Source organism: Rousettus aegyptiacus, unplaced genomic scaffold (genome assembly GCF_014176215.1).
Source record: "Rousettus aegyptiacus isolate mRouAeg1 unplaced genomic scaffold, mRouAeg1.p scaffold_m13_p_9, whole genome shotgun sequence".
In the NCBI taxonomy this organism is placed as follows: Eukaryota; Metazoa; Chordata; class Mammalia; order Chiroptera; family Pteropodidae; genus Rousettus; species Rousettus aegyptiacus.
The window spans coordinates 30,726,793-30,743,505 of NW_023416312.1; the positions used below are offsets into that span (position 1 = coordinate 30,726,793).

The window sequence follows — 16,713 nt, forward strand, 5'->3', positions numbered from 1 at the left end:
TGCCACTCAGTTCTGGAAGAGTCATCTTTCCCTACAGACAATAGGTTCCACTGGCGCACCAGGTGAAATGCACTTCTCCCAGCATCCTGAGGGCCAGACCCCAAAGACAAGGGAGCAAAAGACTGCCATCTCTGGATCCTGGACAAGCACCACAAAATGTTGCAGGATTCTTGAACAGAGAGATGGGACACCAAGGCTATAAGCACGAAGCAATATTTATTGATGTTGGCACTGGCTCAGTGGAATCTTATCCAAAAGCTGAGCCCCAATTGTAACATAATGGGCAGTATTATATGGTCTAGTCATTCCTACGTAGCTACAGATATAAGGAAGAACATTGATTAGTTGGCAAACTATAAGAAAACTGATGTTAGCTGGAGATCCTGAGAAGAGATGGGGAGGCAGTCAAGAATGAACTTGCTTGAGTTGGAAATGGCCAGGCATGGCTAGGATGCCACAAGTTCTCCTAGATAGCCATGACATCAACCAGGAGGTGTTATTATCTGAAGTTTACAGATCCAGCAAAGGTACTGTGGCGCAGGAAGAGTCTCAGCTGAAGGTCAGATATGGTTACCTGAGTTGCTGCCTGGATTCATTTTTCTTTGTTTTCTAGGCCTTCAAGGATATTTGCAAATACTTCTCTAAGGAAGAATGGGCAAAGCTGGGAAACTCACAGAAATACACCTATGTGTACATGAAGAGAAACTACGACACCATGACTAGTCTAGGTAACAACAAGTTCTGGGTCCACACAGGCCTGGGAACACATAGCCATCCCTCTTTCCCTCTATAGGCCATGGCTTCTGATTAGGCTGCAGCAAGTGTCCCCTTATTTCCTTTTGCATGGGGATAAGTCCCAGGGAAGCTTCCCACCTTCTGCTCCTGTGCAGGCATTAGGGGCGGGAGTGGCCACAGAGGTGCTCAGACTTGGATCCCGCGAGTTTCTCTCCTTCCGGCCCTTGTTCAGATCTAACAGCCGGCTGACGAGCTTGACTGTCCCTGCTGCTTTCCAGCATCCCACCCACTTCTCATGCTGTCTCTTAAAGAACAAATATTTTGCTTCTTTTAGGTCTCAATGCCACCCTCCCAGCTTTCATGAATCCTAACAAACAGACCGCAAAATCTCCTGAGAATGAAGATCAGAACCCCTGGAATCAGGGTGAGTGACAGGAAGGGCCTGGAAATTGTCCCCTGAAGCGCGACTGTTTCAGGGTTCAGCCGCTCAGGAAAGATTCTCAGGAGTTTCTCTCCTAAAGGGATCATGGCTGCATGCAGAAGGTTTAATACAGTCAGAGGCCATTCGTATAAAATCCTAAATCACGCAAAACAGGAACATATATATTTTATGGATAAGTTATTGGCAGGTGTATAAAAACCTGAATGAGAATACAACTCATCAGATTCAGGAGAGAAAAAGGAGGAGGGCAGGCATCCGTGAGGGCTGTGCAGATGCCTTCAATTGTGACTTGGTTAGAATGTTTTGTTATATTCGAATAAAGATCTCAGAGTGATATGAACAGTTGTCAGATTGTGTTTGGTCTGACTAGAGCCAGTGGTAGATGGGCACAGGTGTCTAATATTATTCTCCATAATTTTCTGTAGTTTGAGTCACTCTTTATTGAAAGGAGTTATTTTTCCTGCTGAACATCATTAATGAATCACAGGAGAATTAAGAAAACTTTGATTCAAGTGCAAATCTTCCCAAAACAACCAGAGCCAAATTTAGAGTAGTGAATAGGTACCTTAGGATAAACATCTTATGAGACAAAGCGATTAAGGCATTATGTGATGACATTCAGTTGTTTTCCTGTGCTTTACCAAACAGAATCGTACTCTCACTCGTAAATGAATCTCATTCTATGGGTTGACCTTGGGAGAGGGTTTCAGAGAGAAATCCCACACACGCACGCACACACTGAGTTTTTTCAATTGTCAGTGAGCAGATGCAACATGGGGTGAAAAAAGCAACAGATTTTAGAAATCTTTGTGCCTGCGAGCAGTGTGTTTACTCGCCAAAAAAGGGATGGGATGTGTTCAGTGGTCCTCTGCTCTGACAGCACAGTCGTAAGACCAGGTCAGAATGTTCCTGCTGTCTCCAACAGACCTGTGACTCCCCAATTCAACAGGCCAGATTCCACAAGCTCCCAAAATTACTGTCAGAGGTCTCAGAATCCAGAGCTTGCCTATAGACAAGGTTTTTGACATTGGGGAATGTGTTTAGACTGCAAACTTTCCAGAATCGCTGACTAAATCATTCCTTGTGTAACACACACTTAACAGCTTCGTTGAGGTGTTATTGACATGGTATAAAATTCACCCGTTTTAAGTCTATAGTGATTTTTAGTTGTCACACACCTTTATGTGGATACAGTTCAAATTCCTAAACAACCCATTTCATTCTTTGGGTAAAAAGTAGGAAGCGTGTAATGTAACAGGATGAGGCATTTGATGCGATTTAGCTCACATTTTGTAAATCATCAGAAGGAAAGTGGTGAATTTACACCATCAGTAAATGCCATAAATAAGTCATTATTAAATAATTCCATAGCCAGGCTCAAAATAAGCCCTTGACACTGAATGGATTCATACCATCTGCTGCAGAATTCCCTGATATTCCAGGATAATCTCTGGAGTTTGGGATTATTCAGCAAAAAGAACACTTCTGCTGTATCACTTTCTTTTAGATGGGTGTCCACAGGAAACTTCCGACCTGCAACACCTGAAGGTGAGTATCTCCCAAATCTGAAGGACCACAGGGCCTTTCTCCCTCCACTGATGTGAATTTGGTAAGAATGGGAGAACTTCGAAACTGGCCTGGTCCTCCCTGCCTCTCTTTCCTTGTCTATCACAAAGCCAGATTGAGCATCAGTAGTTTAATAATTAGCATCTGTGATACCTGATACTACTTATGCGTTCATAGTTATGTCATATATTCCTTTAGCATTTCACATGCAATAATTTATTTAATCCTTAAGAAAACCTTTATGAAGTTGTTACTGTTATATACAAATAATGGTGAGAATATTTTTAAAAATAATATCTAATAATAACCATGATGTTATGTTTACAGAGTCATTAATTTTCCTGAGACCGTGGTGGCAATGACGGTAGTCTAATCCAAAGCTCCAAAACATTTCCAAGCTTATGGATATTTCATGTTTATGAAGTTCAGGTCGACTCCTTAGGATTTTCCCCCAAAGCTGCTGCTTCTGCTTCCCTTTAGATTCTCTTATGACAACAGGAAGTACCGGTCTCCTCTCCTCTGTCACAGAAACACTCTCACGTTGCTCTAGAATGGCTTAGACCCTGGGTCTCTCGCTAATGGGAGCTCCTTCAGGCCTTACCTGCACCTCAGACATCTCTGAAGAATCAGGTCAGCCAGAATGTGTATTGAATAAGTGATTCCACAATTACAGATTAAACCAGTCGAGAGGGGAAAGGGATCTGGGAGTTAGGTTGCCACAGTGGGGACAGTTGAGGAGAGAACTCAAAAGAGTCATAAGAGAAAGTATTCCTCTTTGTTATTACCACATTGCAAGTGTTTACAAGCTCAGAGCGTTGGGTTCACCTGTTGTCCACTGTTCCCTGAATGAGGGAGCCAAATGAAAGGCAACTGAAGTATGCTGGCCATATCACACCCTGACACAAGCAGAACTGACGTGGGAACCCCCTCCTTATTTTCACACAAATGATTTTTCCAGGGTAGGACAGTATGTCGCAAGGCGCACTCCTTTCTTTACTGTCTCCATAGATTTCTGTGCACCATCCTTTCCTCTCCTTTCCCCACATTCATGTCCCCCACACCATTTCCCAGCAGTGTTTCATCCTCTCTATGCACTTTTATAGGTTCTCTCCCAGAAGCTGTTTATTCGCTTATATGAGATTACTTACATTTCATAGAAAGCCCTCCTTGCTTTCACAGATGTCACAGGTCTTAAAAGGCTATTTCTTTTTTTTTGATTCAACATAGTTTATTTCCTTTCTTTTAGCGTTTTATTTTATTTTATTTTATTATGAGTTTTAAGTATATAGCACATTGGCTAGACATTTATATAATTTATGAAACTATCCCCCTGATTGCTCTTACTGTCCTCTGACTCTACGCCTAGCCATTACCTTACAGCTGACTCTATTCCCTGTGCCGTGCTCCCCATCCCTGTGATCATCTATCAATTACTAATTTGTACTTCTTTAACCCTTTATCACTTTCTTCCAGCCCGACAACCCCCTCCCCTCTGGCTCTCACCAGGTTGTCCTCTATATTTCTGAGTCTCTTTTCAATTACTTTGACATTTTTCCCTTAGAGTCCGCATATAAGTGAAATCAAATGGTATTTATCTTTCTCTGTCTGACATATTTGACTCAGCATTATACTCTCCAGGTCTATCCATACCATTGCAAATGTTAGAATTTCATTTTTTATGGCTGAGTAATATTCCATTATATTTATGGACCATAACCTCTTTTTTTCCAACTATTTTTTATTTGTTTATTTTTTATATTGACATTGGTACTATCATTATCATTTATTTATCAATTTTGTTTATCCTTTCAAAGAACCAGCTCTTGATTTCATAAATCTTTTGTACTGTTTTTCTAGACTCTATTTCATTTACTTCTTCTCTGATCTTTATTATTTCTTTCCTTCTATTCACTTTGGGCTTTGTTTGCTGTTCTTTTTCTAGTCCTTTTAAATGTAAGGTAAGATTGTTTATTTGGGCTTTTTCTTGTTTCTTGAGGTAGGCCTGTATTGTCCTGAATCTCCCTCTTAGGTCTGCTTCGCTGTGTTCCACAGATTTTGAGTCATATTTTCCTTTTCATTTGTCTCTAGGTATCTTTTGATTCCTTCCTTAATCTCATTGTTGACCAATTCACTGTTGAGTAGCATGTTATTTATCCTTCACGTGTGTGTGTACTATCCAGTTTTTTTCTTATAGTTGATTTCTGGTTTCATACCATTGTGATCAGAGAAGATGGTTGACATGATGTCAATCTTCTTAAATTTATTGATACTTTTTTTGTGGTCTAACATGTGGTCTATCCTGGAAAATGTTCCATGCGCACTTAAGAAAATTGTATATCTTGCTGCTTTGGGGTGAAATTCTCTGAAAATACCCATTAAATCTATCTGGTCTAGTGTATCAGTTAAGCCTACTGTTTCCTTGTTGATTTTTTGCCTGGAAGATCTGCCCATTGGTATCAGTGGGGTTTTTGAGTCTCCTACTTTGAGTGTGTTACTGTTGATCTCTCCTTTTATGTCAGTCAATAATTGCCTTATATATGTAGGTGCTCATATATTGGGTGCATATAAATTTACTAGCACTATGTCTTCTTGGTGTATTGATCCCTTTATCATTATGTAATGCCCTTCTTTGTCTCTTATTATAGGCTTTGTTTTAAAGTCTATTTTGTCTGATATAAGCATTGCTACCCCAGATTTTTTTTTCATTTGCATGAAATATCTTTTTCTATCTCTTTACTTTCAGTCTTTGTGTGTCATTTGATCTGAAGTGGGTCTGTTATAGACATCATATACATGGGCTTCATTTTCTTATCCATTCTTCTACCCTATGTCTTTTGATTGGAGCACTTAATCCATTCACATTTAAAGCGATTATTGATAGGTACATATTAATACCATTTTATTATTCATATTTGTTTGTTTATTCCCCTTTTTTTAAAAAAGTCCCTTTAACATTTCTTGTAATACTTTTTGTGTGTGTGTGATGAATTTCTTCAGTTTTTTTCTATCTGGGAAACACTTTATTTCACCTTCAATTTTAATAGGTAGCCTTGCAGGGTGGAGTAGTCTTGGTTGTAGGTTCTTAATTTTCACCACATTGAATATTTTCTGTCAATTCCTTCTCCCCTGCAAAATTCCTCTTGAGGTGTCTGCTGACATTGTTATGGGAGTACCCTTTTAGTAACTAGCTGCCTTTATCTTGCTGCTTTTAGAATTCTCTGATTATTAGCAACCTTGAGCATCTTTTCATATGTCTGTTAGCCATGTGTATTTCCTCTTTGGAGAAGTATCTGTTCAGGTCTTCTACCCTGTTTTACTTGGATTGTTTTTTTGCTGTTGAGTTGTATAAGTTCTTTATATATTGTGGATATTAACTCCTTATTGGATGTATGATTAGCTACTATCTTCTCCAAATCAATCAGTTGTCTTTTTGTTTTGTTGATGGTTTTCTTTGCTGTACAAAAACTTTTTAATTTAATGTAGTCTCGTTTGTTTATTTTTTCTTTTGTTTCTCTTGCCCAAGGAGATGTATCCAAAAAGAAATTCATATTAGTAATATCAGAGAATTTACTGCCTATGTTTTCTTCTAGAAGTTTTATGGTTTTATTCTTACACTTAAGTCTTTAACCATTTCAGTCTTTTCTTGTATATGGTGTTAGAAGGCGGTCTAGCTTTTTCTTTTTCTTTTTTTTTGCATGTCCAATTTCTCCCTGACATCATTTATTGAAGAGACTGTCTTTACCCATTGTGTATTCTTGACTCCTTTGTCTTATATTAAGTGAATAGGCATAAATTTATTTCTGAGCTCTCTATTCTATTCCATTGATCAATGTATCTCTTTTTATGCCAGTGCCATGCTGTTTTGATTACAAAGCCTTGCAGTACAGTTTCATATCAGGTAGTATGATACCTCCAACTTTGTTCTTTCTTAAGATTGCCATGATTATTCGAGGTCTTTTGTGGTTCCATATAAATTTTAGGATTATTTGTTCTAGCTTCCTGAAAAATGTGTTTGGTATTTTGTTAGGGATTGCATTGAATTTATAGATTGCTTTGGGTAGTATGGCCATTTTAACAATGTTGATTCTTTCTACCCATGAACAGGGTATATGCTTCTATTTATTTGTATCTTCTTCAATTTCTTTTTCAATGACCTATAATTTTCTGAAAACAGGTCTTTTACCTCCTTGGTCAATTTGATTCCCAGATATTTTATAGTTTTTGATGCAATCGTAAATGGGATTATTCTCTTAATTTCTCTTTTCTGAAAGTTCATTATTGGTGGATAACAATTCCACTGACTTCTGAATATTTATTTTGTAACCTGCTACTTTACTGATTTCATTGATCAGTTTTAACAGTATTTTGATGGAATCTTTAGGGTTCTCTCTATACAGTATCACGTCATCAGCAAATGACGAGAGTTTTACTTCCTTTCCAATTCAAATGCCTTCTACTTCTCTTTCTTGTCTTATTGCGATGGCTAAGATTTCTAGTACAATGTTGGAGAGGAGTGGTGAAAGTAGGCATCCGTGTCTTGTTCCTGATCTTAAGGAAAATACTTTTAGCCTTTCCTCATTGAGTATGTTAGCTATAGATTTGTCATCTATGCCCTTTATTATGTTGAGGTATATTCCCTCTATTTCCACTTTGATGAGAGTTTTTATCATAACTGGATGCTGGATTTTGTCAAATGCTTTTTCCTCATCTATGATCATATGGTTTTTATCCTTTGATTTGTTAATGTGGTGTATCACATTAATTGATTTGTGGATATTGAACCAACATTGCATTCCAGGAATAAATCCAACTTGATCATTGGGTATGATATTTTTAATGTATTGCTGAATTCAGATTACTACTTTTTTTATAATTTTTTATTTTTTAGGCAAGGAAACCCTCGGTTGACTTCACAGATTGCAAGGAACTTGTCAGCTTACAATCACTTTTTTTATTCCTATAGCACCTGATCTTCGTAGGTGGTCTCCCATCAAAGTACTAACCAGGCCCAACCCTGCTTAGTTTCCAAGCCAAGACGGGTTCGGGCTTGTTCAGGGTGGGTTGGCCATAGACCAGATTGCTAATATTTTGTGGAGGATTTTTGCACCAGCGTTCATAAGAGATATTGGCCTATAGTTTTCTTTTTTTGTAATGTCTTTGCCTGGTTTTGGAATCCAGGTAATAGTGGCCTCATAAAAGGAATTAGCGTGCCTTCCCTCTTCTTGAATTTTTTGGAATAGTTTGAGAATAGGTGATAATTCTTCTTTGAGTGTTTGATAAAATTCGCCTATAAAGTCATCTGGTCCAGGACTTTTGTTTTGGGGAGGTTTTTGATTACTGATTCTATTTCATTGGTGGTAATAAGCTGGTTCAGATTTTCTGTTTCTTCTTGATTCGGTCTTGGGAGATTGTATGTTTCTAGGAATTTGTCCACTTCTTCCCAATCATCCAACATGTTGGCATATGATTGCTTGTAGTATTTTTTTTATAATACATTGTATTTCTGTGGAATCCGTGGTTATTTCTCCTCTTTCATTTCTGATTTTATTTATTTAAGTCCTCTCTCTGTTTTCCTTGAAGAGTCTGGCTAAGGGTTTGTTAATTTTGTTTATTCTTTCAAAGAACCAGCTCTTGGTTCTTGGTTTCATTAATCTTTTGCATTACTTTTCCAGACTCTATTTTGTTTATTTCCTCTCTGATCTTTATTATTTCTTTCCTTCTATTCACTTTGGGCTTTGTTTGCTGTTCTTTTTCTAGTTCTTTTAGTTGTAAGATTAGATTTTTCATTTGAGCTTTTTCTTGTTTTTTGAGGTAGGTCTGTATTGCTATGAATTTCGTTCTTAGGACTGCTTTTGCTGTGTCCCATAAATGTTGAGTCATTGTGTTTTCATTTTCATTTAGTATCTTCTGGTATAGGTATCTTTTGATTTCTTTCTTGATTGCATTAATAATCCATTCATTGTTTAGTGGCATGTTATGCAGCCTCCATGTGTTTGTACATTTTCTCATTTTTTTCTTGTATTTGATATCTAGTTTCATACCACTGTGATCAGAGAAGATGGTTGATATGATTTCAGTCTTCTTAAATTTATCGAGACTTGATTTGTGTCCTAACATGTGGTCTATCTTTGAAAATGTTCCATGTACACTTGAGAAGAATGTATATTTTGCAGCTTTGGGGGATAATGCTCTGACAATATTTATTAAGTCCACCTGTTCAAGTGTATCTTTTAGGCCCATTGTTTCCTTGTTGATTCTTTGCCTGGAAGATCTATCCATTGGTGTCAATGGGGTGTTAAATTCTCCTATTATGATTGTGTTACTATCGATCTCTCCTTTTTTGTCACTCAATAATTGCTTTGTGTATGTAGGTGCACCTATGTTGGGTGCATATATGTTTACTAGGGTTATGTCCTCTTGATTTTTGATCCCTTTATTATTATGTAATTCCCGTTTTCATCTCTTATTGTAGCCTTTGTTTTAAAGTCTGTTTTATCTGATATAAGTATTGTTACCCTGGCTTTTTTTTTTCATTTCCGTTTGTGTGAAATATCCTTTTCCATCCCTTTACTTTCAGTCTGAGTGTTCTTTGATCTGAAGTGGGTCTTTTGTAAACAGCATATGCATGGATCTTGTTTTCTTATCCATTTGGTTACCCTATGTCTTTTGATTGGAGCAGTTAATCCGTTTACATTTAAAGTGATTATTGATAGGCACATAATATTGCCATTTTATTAACTGCATTTATTTGTTTTTCCACATTTTTTTATAGAAGGCCCTTTAACACTTCTTGTAATACTGGCTTGTTTGTGATGAGTTCCTTAAGCTTTTTCCTGTCTGGGAAGCTCTTATCTCACCTGCCATTTTAATTGAAAGCCTTGCTAGGTAGATTATTTGAGGTTGTAACATCTTGTTTTTCATAGCTTTGAATATTTCTTGCCAGTCCTTTCTGACCTGCAAAGTTTCTGTTTAAAATCATCAGACATTCCTATGTGAGTACCCTTGTAAATAACTAACTGCCTTTCTCTTGCTATTTTTAAGATTCTCTCTTTGTCTTTGACCTTTAGCATTTTCATTATGGTGTGTCTTAGTGTGGGTCTGGATATTCGAATACCTCTTGGTTGGGACTCTTTGTGCTTCCTGGACCTGTATGTCTAATTCCTTTGCCAGGTTAAGGAAGTTTCTGTCATTATTCCTTCTAATAAATTCTTAACCCTTTGCTCCTCCTCTCTCTTCTTATTCTGGTACTCCTACCTGCAGATATTGTTACACTTCACGTTGTCCTAAAGGTCTCTTAAACTATCCTCAGTTTTTTTTCTTATTTTTTCTTTTGCTGTTCCAATTGGGTATCTTCTGCTACCTTGTCTTCCAGTTTGCTAATTCGACCTTCTGCTTCATCCAGTCTACTGTTGAATCCTTCTAGTGTATTCTTCATTCAGCTATTATATTCTTCATTTGTCTGGTTCTTTTTTATGGTTTCTGTGTGATTTTTTATGCTTACTATTTCTGTTGAGGCTCTCATTGAGCTCATCCATTCTTCTCCTAAGTTTGTTGAACATCCTTATAACCATTATTTTGAAATCTGTCTCTGGTAGATAGCTTGTCTCCATTTCATTTAGCTTATTTTCTGGAGTTTTATCCTGTTCCTTCATTTGTGGCATGTTTCTTTGTTTTCTCATCTTATTGGCCTCTCTGTGTTCATTTCTATGTGTTAGCAAGATTTGTTTCATCTGTCAGCCTTGGCCAGATGGCCTTATGTGGAAGGCATCCTGTGTGGCCCAGTGGTGCACTCTCCTTGATTCCCTGTGCTTGGGGCTCTGGACGTGTTCTTTCTGTAGGTTGTTTGCGATCTTCTGCTGTCACCAAGCCTTTATTGGTATTAGTACATCAGTGATGGGATTAACGCTTGGACTGACTGTCGGAATTGTCTATGCCCACAAAATATGAGATGCTATGTGCAGGCTAACCCCACTGAGTAGGATTAGCCCCTAGTAGGCTGTGTACTTGTTGAGACCACTTTTGTGTATACTGCTTATGGGGCTCGTCAGAATTTCTCTGTTGTGTTCTAGTGCTAGTCTCCAAGTGTGTTAGTTCTGTGGCCCCTTGGGAGTGGCTCTCCAGTAGGCCACTGCCTTTGATTGTTTCTGGCTACCTAATGAGAGCTACAAAGAAATTCACAAATGGTTGCTGCCTATGCTGGATCTAAAGGTAAGTGAATGAGACAATGCTGTTGGCAGCAGTCCTGTTATACCCCATCCCTGGCCTAAGGCAGTTCAGCAGAAGAACCAGTGTGCCTCCGGGCATGAGGATGCCTGTCATTTGCCCTTAAGACTCTGCAACTGGAAGAGCCTCTGGGTGATTCGTGGATTAGGTGGTACAGGGACCCTGGGAGTCACCTTGATATATGGAGGAAATTTCCCCCTTGCCACTGCAGTGTCATTTTATATGCCAGCACTGTCTCCATGGCACCCTCTAAGTCTCAGATCACAGCAAGGTCAGCCACTGCCCACCTCGAGCCGATAAACGCCAAGGTCTGTTCAAGAATTACTGAACCTCATGGGCACTGGTTTGTGGCCCGACACCGAAAGTTTCTCTCAGATGCACAGGCTTTGTGTGGGCCACACAGTGCTATTGTTTGCTGTTGAATTCATGTCCCAAGGAAAGAACAGAATGGGACTGAGTTGCCTGGGAACAGGCTTTCCACAAGTAACTTGTGGGTTTGTTGGGGTGACGCCTCAGTGAGGTATGGGGCCATCAGGCCTATACAGCACCAGATTTGCTGCCAAATCTGGGACATCAGGGTCCCACAAGTGTCACAGATCACTGTGAGACCTACTGCCATCTGGGATAGGCCCACAAACCTCTGCGGTCTGCTCAAGCGATATTGTATCTTGTGCTGGCAGCAGTGATCTCTCTGCTGTTTTCCCCGAAATTTGAGCACTGCAGTACTGAAGTCTGTTGCCTGAGCAGAATGTGTAACTCCGGCTAGGGGCAGGGCAGGGGCAGCTGCCTGTCAATGGGCCACAGGCACTTTGTGGATTGGATGGGGCAAGATCTCAGGGAGACAAGGGCCCTCAGGCCGATACAGCCTCAGTTTTGTTGCAACTTTTGTGTTCATGTGTTCCCACAGGAGTCACGGGTCATAGTAAGACTAGCTGCCATCTGGGGCGGTCCCACAGACCCCTATTATCCCCCTAAGCGATATTGCAGCTCTTGCAGGCAGCAGTGGTCTGCATGCAACTGATTTCCCAGAAATGCATGCACTGTGCTAGCAAAATTCTTTCGCCTGTGCAGAATGTGTAGCCGTGGAAAGGGGCAGGGCAGGGATGGTTGCCTGTCAATGTGCTACAGTGGGCAATTTGTGGGTTGGGTGGGGTGGAGTCTCGGGGAGACAAGGGCCATCAGGCCAATACAGCCTCAGTCTTGCTGCAGCTTCCATGTCCACCCACGCATTCCCACAAGTCACAGATCACGGCAAGACCAGCTACTGTCTGGGACTGGCCCACAGATCCCGTGATCCTCCCAAGCTCATCTTGGCAGTAGTGGTCTGCCCGAAACTGTCCCTGAAATGCACTCACAGTACTGGCTGAGGTCTGTTGCCTGCGCCAAATGTTCAGCCCTAGAAAAGGGCAAAGCAGGGGCAGCCACCCAGCCACAAGCTGCCCTGAGCAATCTGTGGGTTGGGTAGGATGGGCTGATTTTCCCAGGCCAGCACAGCTTCAGAATTGCCTGTGCAGGTAGACGGTTCAGTACAGTCACACCACTGCTCATATATAGACTGCCCGTAGGTGGGCCCTGACTAAGGCACAATGGCGGCTGTCTGTCCGGCCCGCGTTCCTGTGCTACTCAATGCAGTCTTTCCCCGTATGACTCCTGCTAGAGCCTCTGTCTCTCTGCTGGTGCCCAGGGTGTGTGTGTCTATAGGTGGGAGTCTGCATGAGCCCTTTAAAAGGATGTCTGAGATTTCAGTGTCCTTCCATTTCACCTGGCCGGACAGAATCCTCTCTGATTTTTATAGTCAGAATTTTTGGAGACTTCTTTATCCTGGGCTGGGGAGCCCCTGTATGGTGTGAGGACCCCTCTCTTCTTTGAGGGGGCCCACTGCAGCCATGGCCTCACTCTCGGTGCTCCACCACCACCCACAGGTGCGGGTCCAGCCTGAATTCTGACTTAGCCCCTCCTACCAGCTTTGATGTAGCTCCTTCTTTATGTTATCAGATATATGTGTTATGATCAACTGGACTTCAGGTGATTCTCCATGTTTTTTTTTTAAATTAAGTTTATTGGGATAACATTGGTTAATACAATTATATAATTGCAGTTGTACATTACAATTTGACGTCTGTGTATTCTATTGTGTATTTACCACCCAGAGTCCAGTTTCCTTTGGCTATCATATATTTGATCCCATTTACCCACTTCACCCTCCCCCTGCCCCCCTATGTTTGACCCCCTGTAACTGTCTACCTACCCCCTCCTCTCCCACCTCCTACCCTCTGGTTCATGTCCATGAGTCTCTATTTGTTTTTCCTGCTCGTTTGTTGATTTTAGGTTTATATCCCACATACAAGTGATATCATATGATTTTTCAGCTTTTTCTGTCTTTATTTCGCTTAGCACGATTATCTCAAGATCCATCCAGGTTGTGGCAAATGGTAGGATTTCATCTCTTCTTATAGCTGAGTAGTATTCCATTGTATATATGTACCACAGCTTCTTTAGCCAATCATCTATCGTAGAACACTTCGGTTGCTTCCATGTGCTGGCCACTGTGAATAATGCTGCTATGAACATCGGTCTCCACATTCTTTTACAATATGGTTGTAGTTTTAATTTGGTCCTAGAGGAGGTGAACCCTGCTTTTACTTAGTCGCAATCTTGACCCTCTCTCTCTCTCTAGAATGCTATTCTTTTCCAAATCTTCCATGTGCCACACTCTCGCTTACATGGAGACTTCTGCTGTGTATGAGAGTGTCGAACCAGAAACTGTGAAGACAAGCATTCTGGTCTTGCAAACACCCTTCACTTAGGCCGTACCATTTTCTTCTGACCTCCCAGGTTCTTCACAATTCATGTTCGAGTCATGTAGTGATCTCCCAGAGTTGTGGAAAATATTGATTAATGTACTGCACGTAAAGACACTTTGTAAGCCCTAAAGCAGTAGATCAATGGCATTGATAACGTTTCTATGTGACTTTTACATGAAAAGGAGATGCCTAAGAAGCTAGCAAGCGAAGAACATGATTTGAAACCACTACTAGAATCACCTGGCCCAGAGCTACCTCAGAAACGGTTGTGTTCGCCAGGAAAAGCAAATGCCTCTTGTCAGCAGATGGAGAAGTCAGCAGGTAAGGGGAAATCATTTGGGAAGAACTCTTCTGGCCCTCCTAGAGTGGGAGATGGATCCTGGACATGACTGGGTCCAGGCTGGACTGAGGATGTCGTTCAGCACCAGCTGAGCCATTAATACATGACTTCCAGAGTCACAGATTAAGTCGTCATTGATATAAAAGCCATGTATTCATGGGCAAGCCTTCTGAATTCTCTGAGCTCCAGATTCCTAGTCCATAAAATGGAAATAAAGAATCATAGTTCATAAATTGTTTGAAGGTGCTAAATGGAAAAGGTTAATGACATGAAAGGTGCTCAAAAAATTCTAACCACAATAACCTGGGAAAATACCATACTCAGAGTTGTATCCCCAGCCCTCAGCTGACACACAATATGACCTTAAAAATATATGCTGAAAGAATGTTTTAATGAATGTTCTGGTAAGTAAAGAAGTGTGGAATCTAATCCTGACAGTGGTAGGAGACAAAACTAAAACTCTTAGGTGGCATTTGGAGTGTACTTGTGCAAGGCATATTTCAGCCTCTCTAAGCAGATGTGGAAGGCCCCAGGGCACTTGGCATAAAGGAGGCAGCTCATCTGATAAACAGAGCCCAACACTCCACAACTCCCCATTGACCAACTCTTTTCCACCACAGGATCCAGGGCAGTGAAGACTAATGTCTGGGCCCACAGGCTGCGGGAAAGAAAGAACACAGTTGTGTATGAAGAGATCAGTGACCCCGAGGAAGATGAATAACTCTGTGACACTTCAGTCCAAGCCACATCCCTGCAAAACACACTGTTCTTAATGGTACCAGTATCCAAATTTCAGTTTCCCTAAACCATTCCTTTCTCAGAGACTCTGGGGTGCCACATGGATACTAAATGATGAGGCTTTCCAGACTCTTTCTACTCCATCTTCTGTATATCTAGGGATCTTCCCCACCAAGGGTACCCTGGGCTCCAAAACCTGGTCAGCTCCCGATGTATAGGCTACACGTTCTCCTAGCCTAGGAACTCATAGGACAGGTGAAGGAGTCTCTGACATGAGCAGAAGTTTTGCCTTGAGAAGCAGTGGGAAGTGCGTCCAGATCGTGAGGTTGAGCAGAATCAGGGCCCTGCAGGTCAGCATGAGGGCCTGAGTATTGATGGATCTGGCTATGGGAGCTCACTGCCATTTATTCTCCTCTCTCCTTGCCTTTACCTCAGGGATATGACAAGTACCCATGATAAAAAGCAGAACCTAGTGGCCTTTCATGGACATGGGCCAGGCCGTGAACTCTTGACCATAAGGTGGACAGCAAGTGAAAGAAAGAGTTGACAACAGTGAAAAGTTAAGCACGATGGTTCTGACTAGGTGCCTAACATTCCACTAGAAGTTAGCATCTCGTTAGCACTATAATGAAGGTATAATATTTGTCTGTGTGTCCATGCACTTAACCTCAGGAAACAAGTGTTGTAAGGTATCTCTGCACAGAAGAGCTCTCCCCTCCCCTCTCCAGATGTGACTCCTGAGGGAAGTTCTGGGGGTTTGAGTCAAACTTTTTCCTCTACGTTTTGAAAAACACACAGGCTACCACCATGAGCTTGTCCCACTTACTATTCTCCAGTAACAGTATGTCCTGGGGATTTCTCCCTTGTTCCATTCCATGTTCAACAGGTGCTCCATGCTGCCAACCCCCATTATTCATATGCTGCATAGTTTGCTGACAGTTAATAAACAAGTTTTTCTCAATTGTTTGCTCCATCAGTCTTGTGCACATAACCTTGTGCACATGTGTGAGTGTTTTGTTGGCACACATTGCTAGAAGTGAAATTGCTGTATCAAAGGGCTCATTCATGCAAAAACACCTAGTAGGTGTATACTGTGTTCTAAGGCTGTTCCTAGTACTGGAGAGACATCATGGACAAGACATGCATATGTGGACCACATATTCAGTGGGAGATATTTCCAGTTTTTATTTGATGACTCGTGTATACCCCAACCCTTTGGCTGAATCTGGAGGTGTTAAGACACCTTGGACTTTGCCCTCTGTCAGATCTTCAGGGTCAATGGCTGGGATGGCCACTGGGAAGTGTGTAGAGGAGACAGAGATAAAACATTCAACTGGGGATCATAGAAAAATAAGAGGGAGAGCAGGCCATGTGGGGTACCTCGTGAACAGGATTGGAAGAATCTACTTAGCTGTGATGCAGAGTAGCAACAGATGTAAACGTCTACTTGACAAAGGTGTTGAACTGTCCATCCATGGTCTCATGACAGGGCTTGGGGCAAGGGTGGAGATGAGAGTTAAGAATGGAACAGTCCTCTGCCAGATGTACCTTTGCTGGCCACAGACATGGAACGGTCAGCTCTGGGGAAAGGCAGTAGGGAGTCTATTTAAAACAAAACATTGTGGGTGTTGGGGGACATCGAGGCTACCAACCAGGTCACCAAGGTGACGTGCGTGGAACATCAAACACCAGCCTCAGGTGGAGAAAAGATTGCATTGTTGGACTCATCCACTGCCCATCACCTGGCTTCCATCCGGCCTTGCAATGTGTCCATACTCTTGATGAGGCTGCCGTCTCCCCTACTTCTGCCATCAGCCCACCTCTGGACCTTTCCCCTCGCACACACAGATTTGGTTCAGAGGTGG

General features: G+C 41.3%; 1 protein-coding gene and 1 pseudogene across 1 annotated transcript; one reads left to right on the forward strand and one right to left on the reverse strand.

The window, feature by feature from the left end:
* The first annotated feature begins 451 nt into the window (after positions 1–451).
* LOC118607718 (protein SSX4-like) lies at positions 452–14,978 on the forward strand. The gene is made up of 6 exons (XM_036226527.1): positions 452–559; positions 614–728; positions 1,070–1,159; positions 2,685–2,725; positions 13,953–14,091; positions 14,731–14,978. Exons 1-6 carry the CDS (start codon positions 452–454, stop codon positions 14,829–14,831), a joined length of 594 nt encoding a protein of 197 aa, XP_036082420.1. The 3' UTR covers positions 14,832–14,978.
* On the reverse strand, positions 7,698–7,816 carry LOC118607897 (annotated as a pseudogene).
* Positions 14,979–16,713: the final 1,735 nt, after the last annotated feature.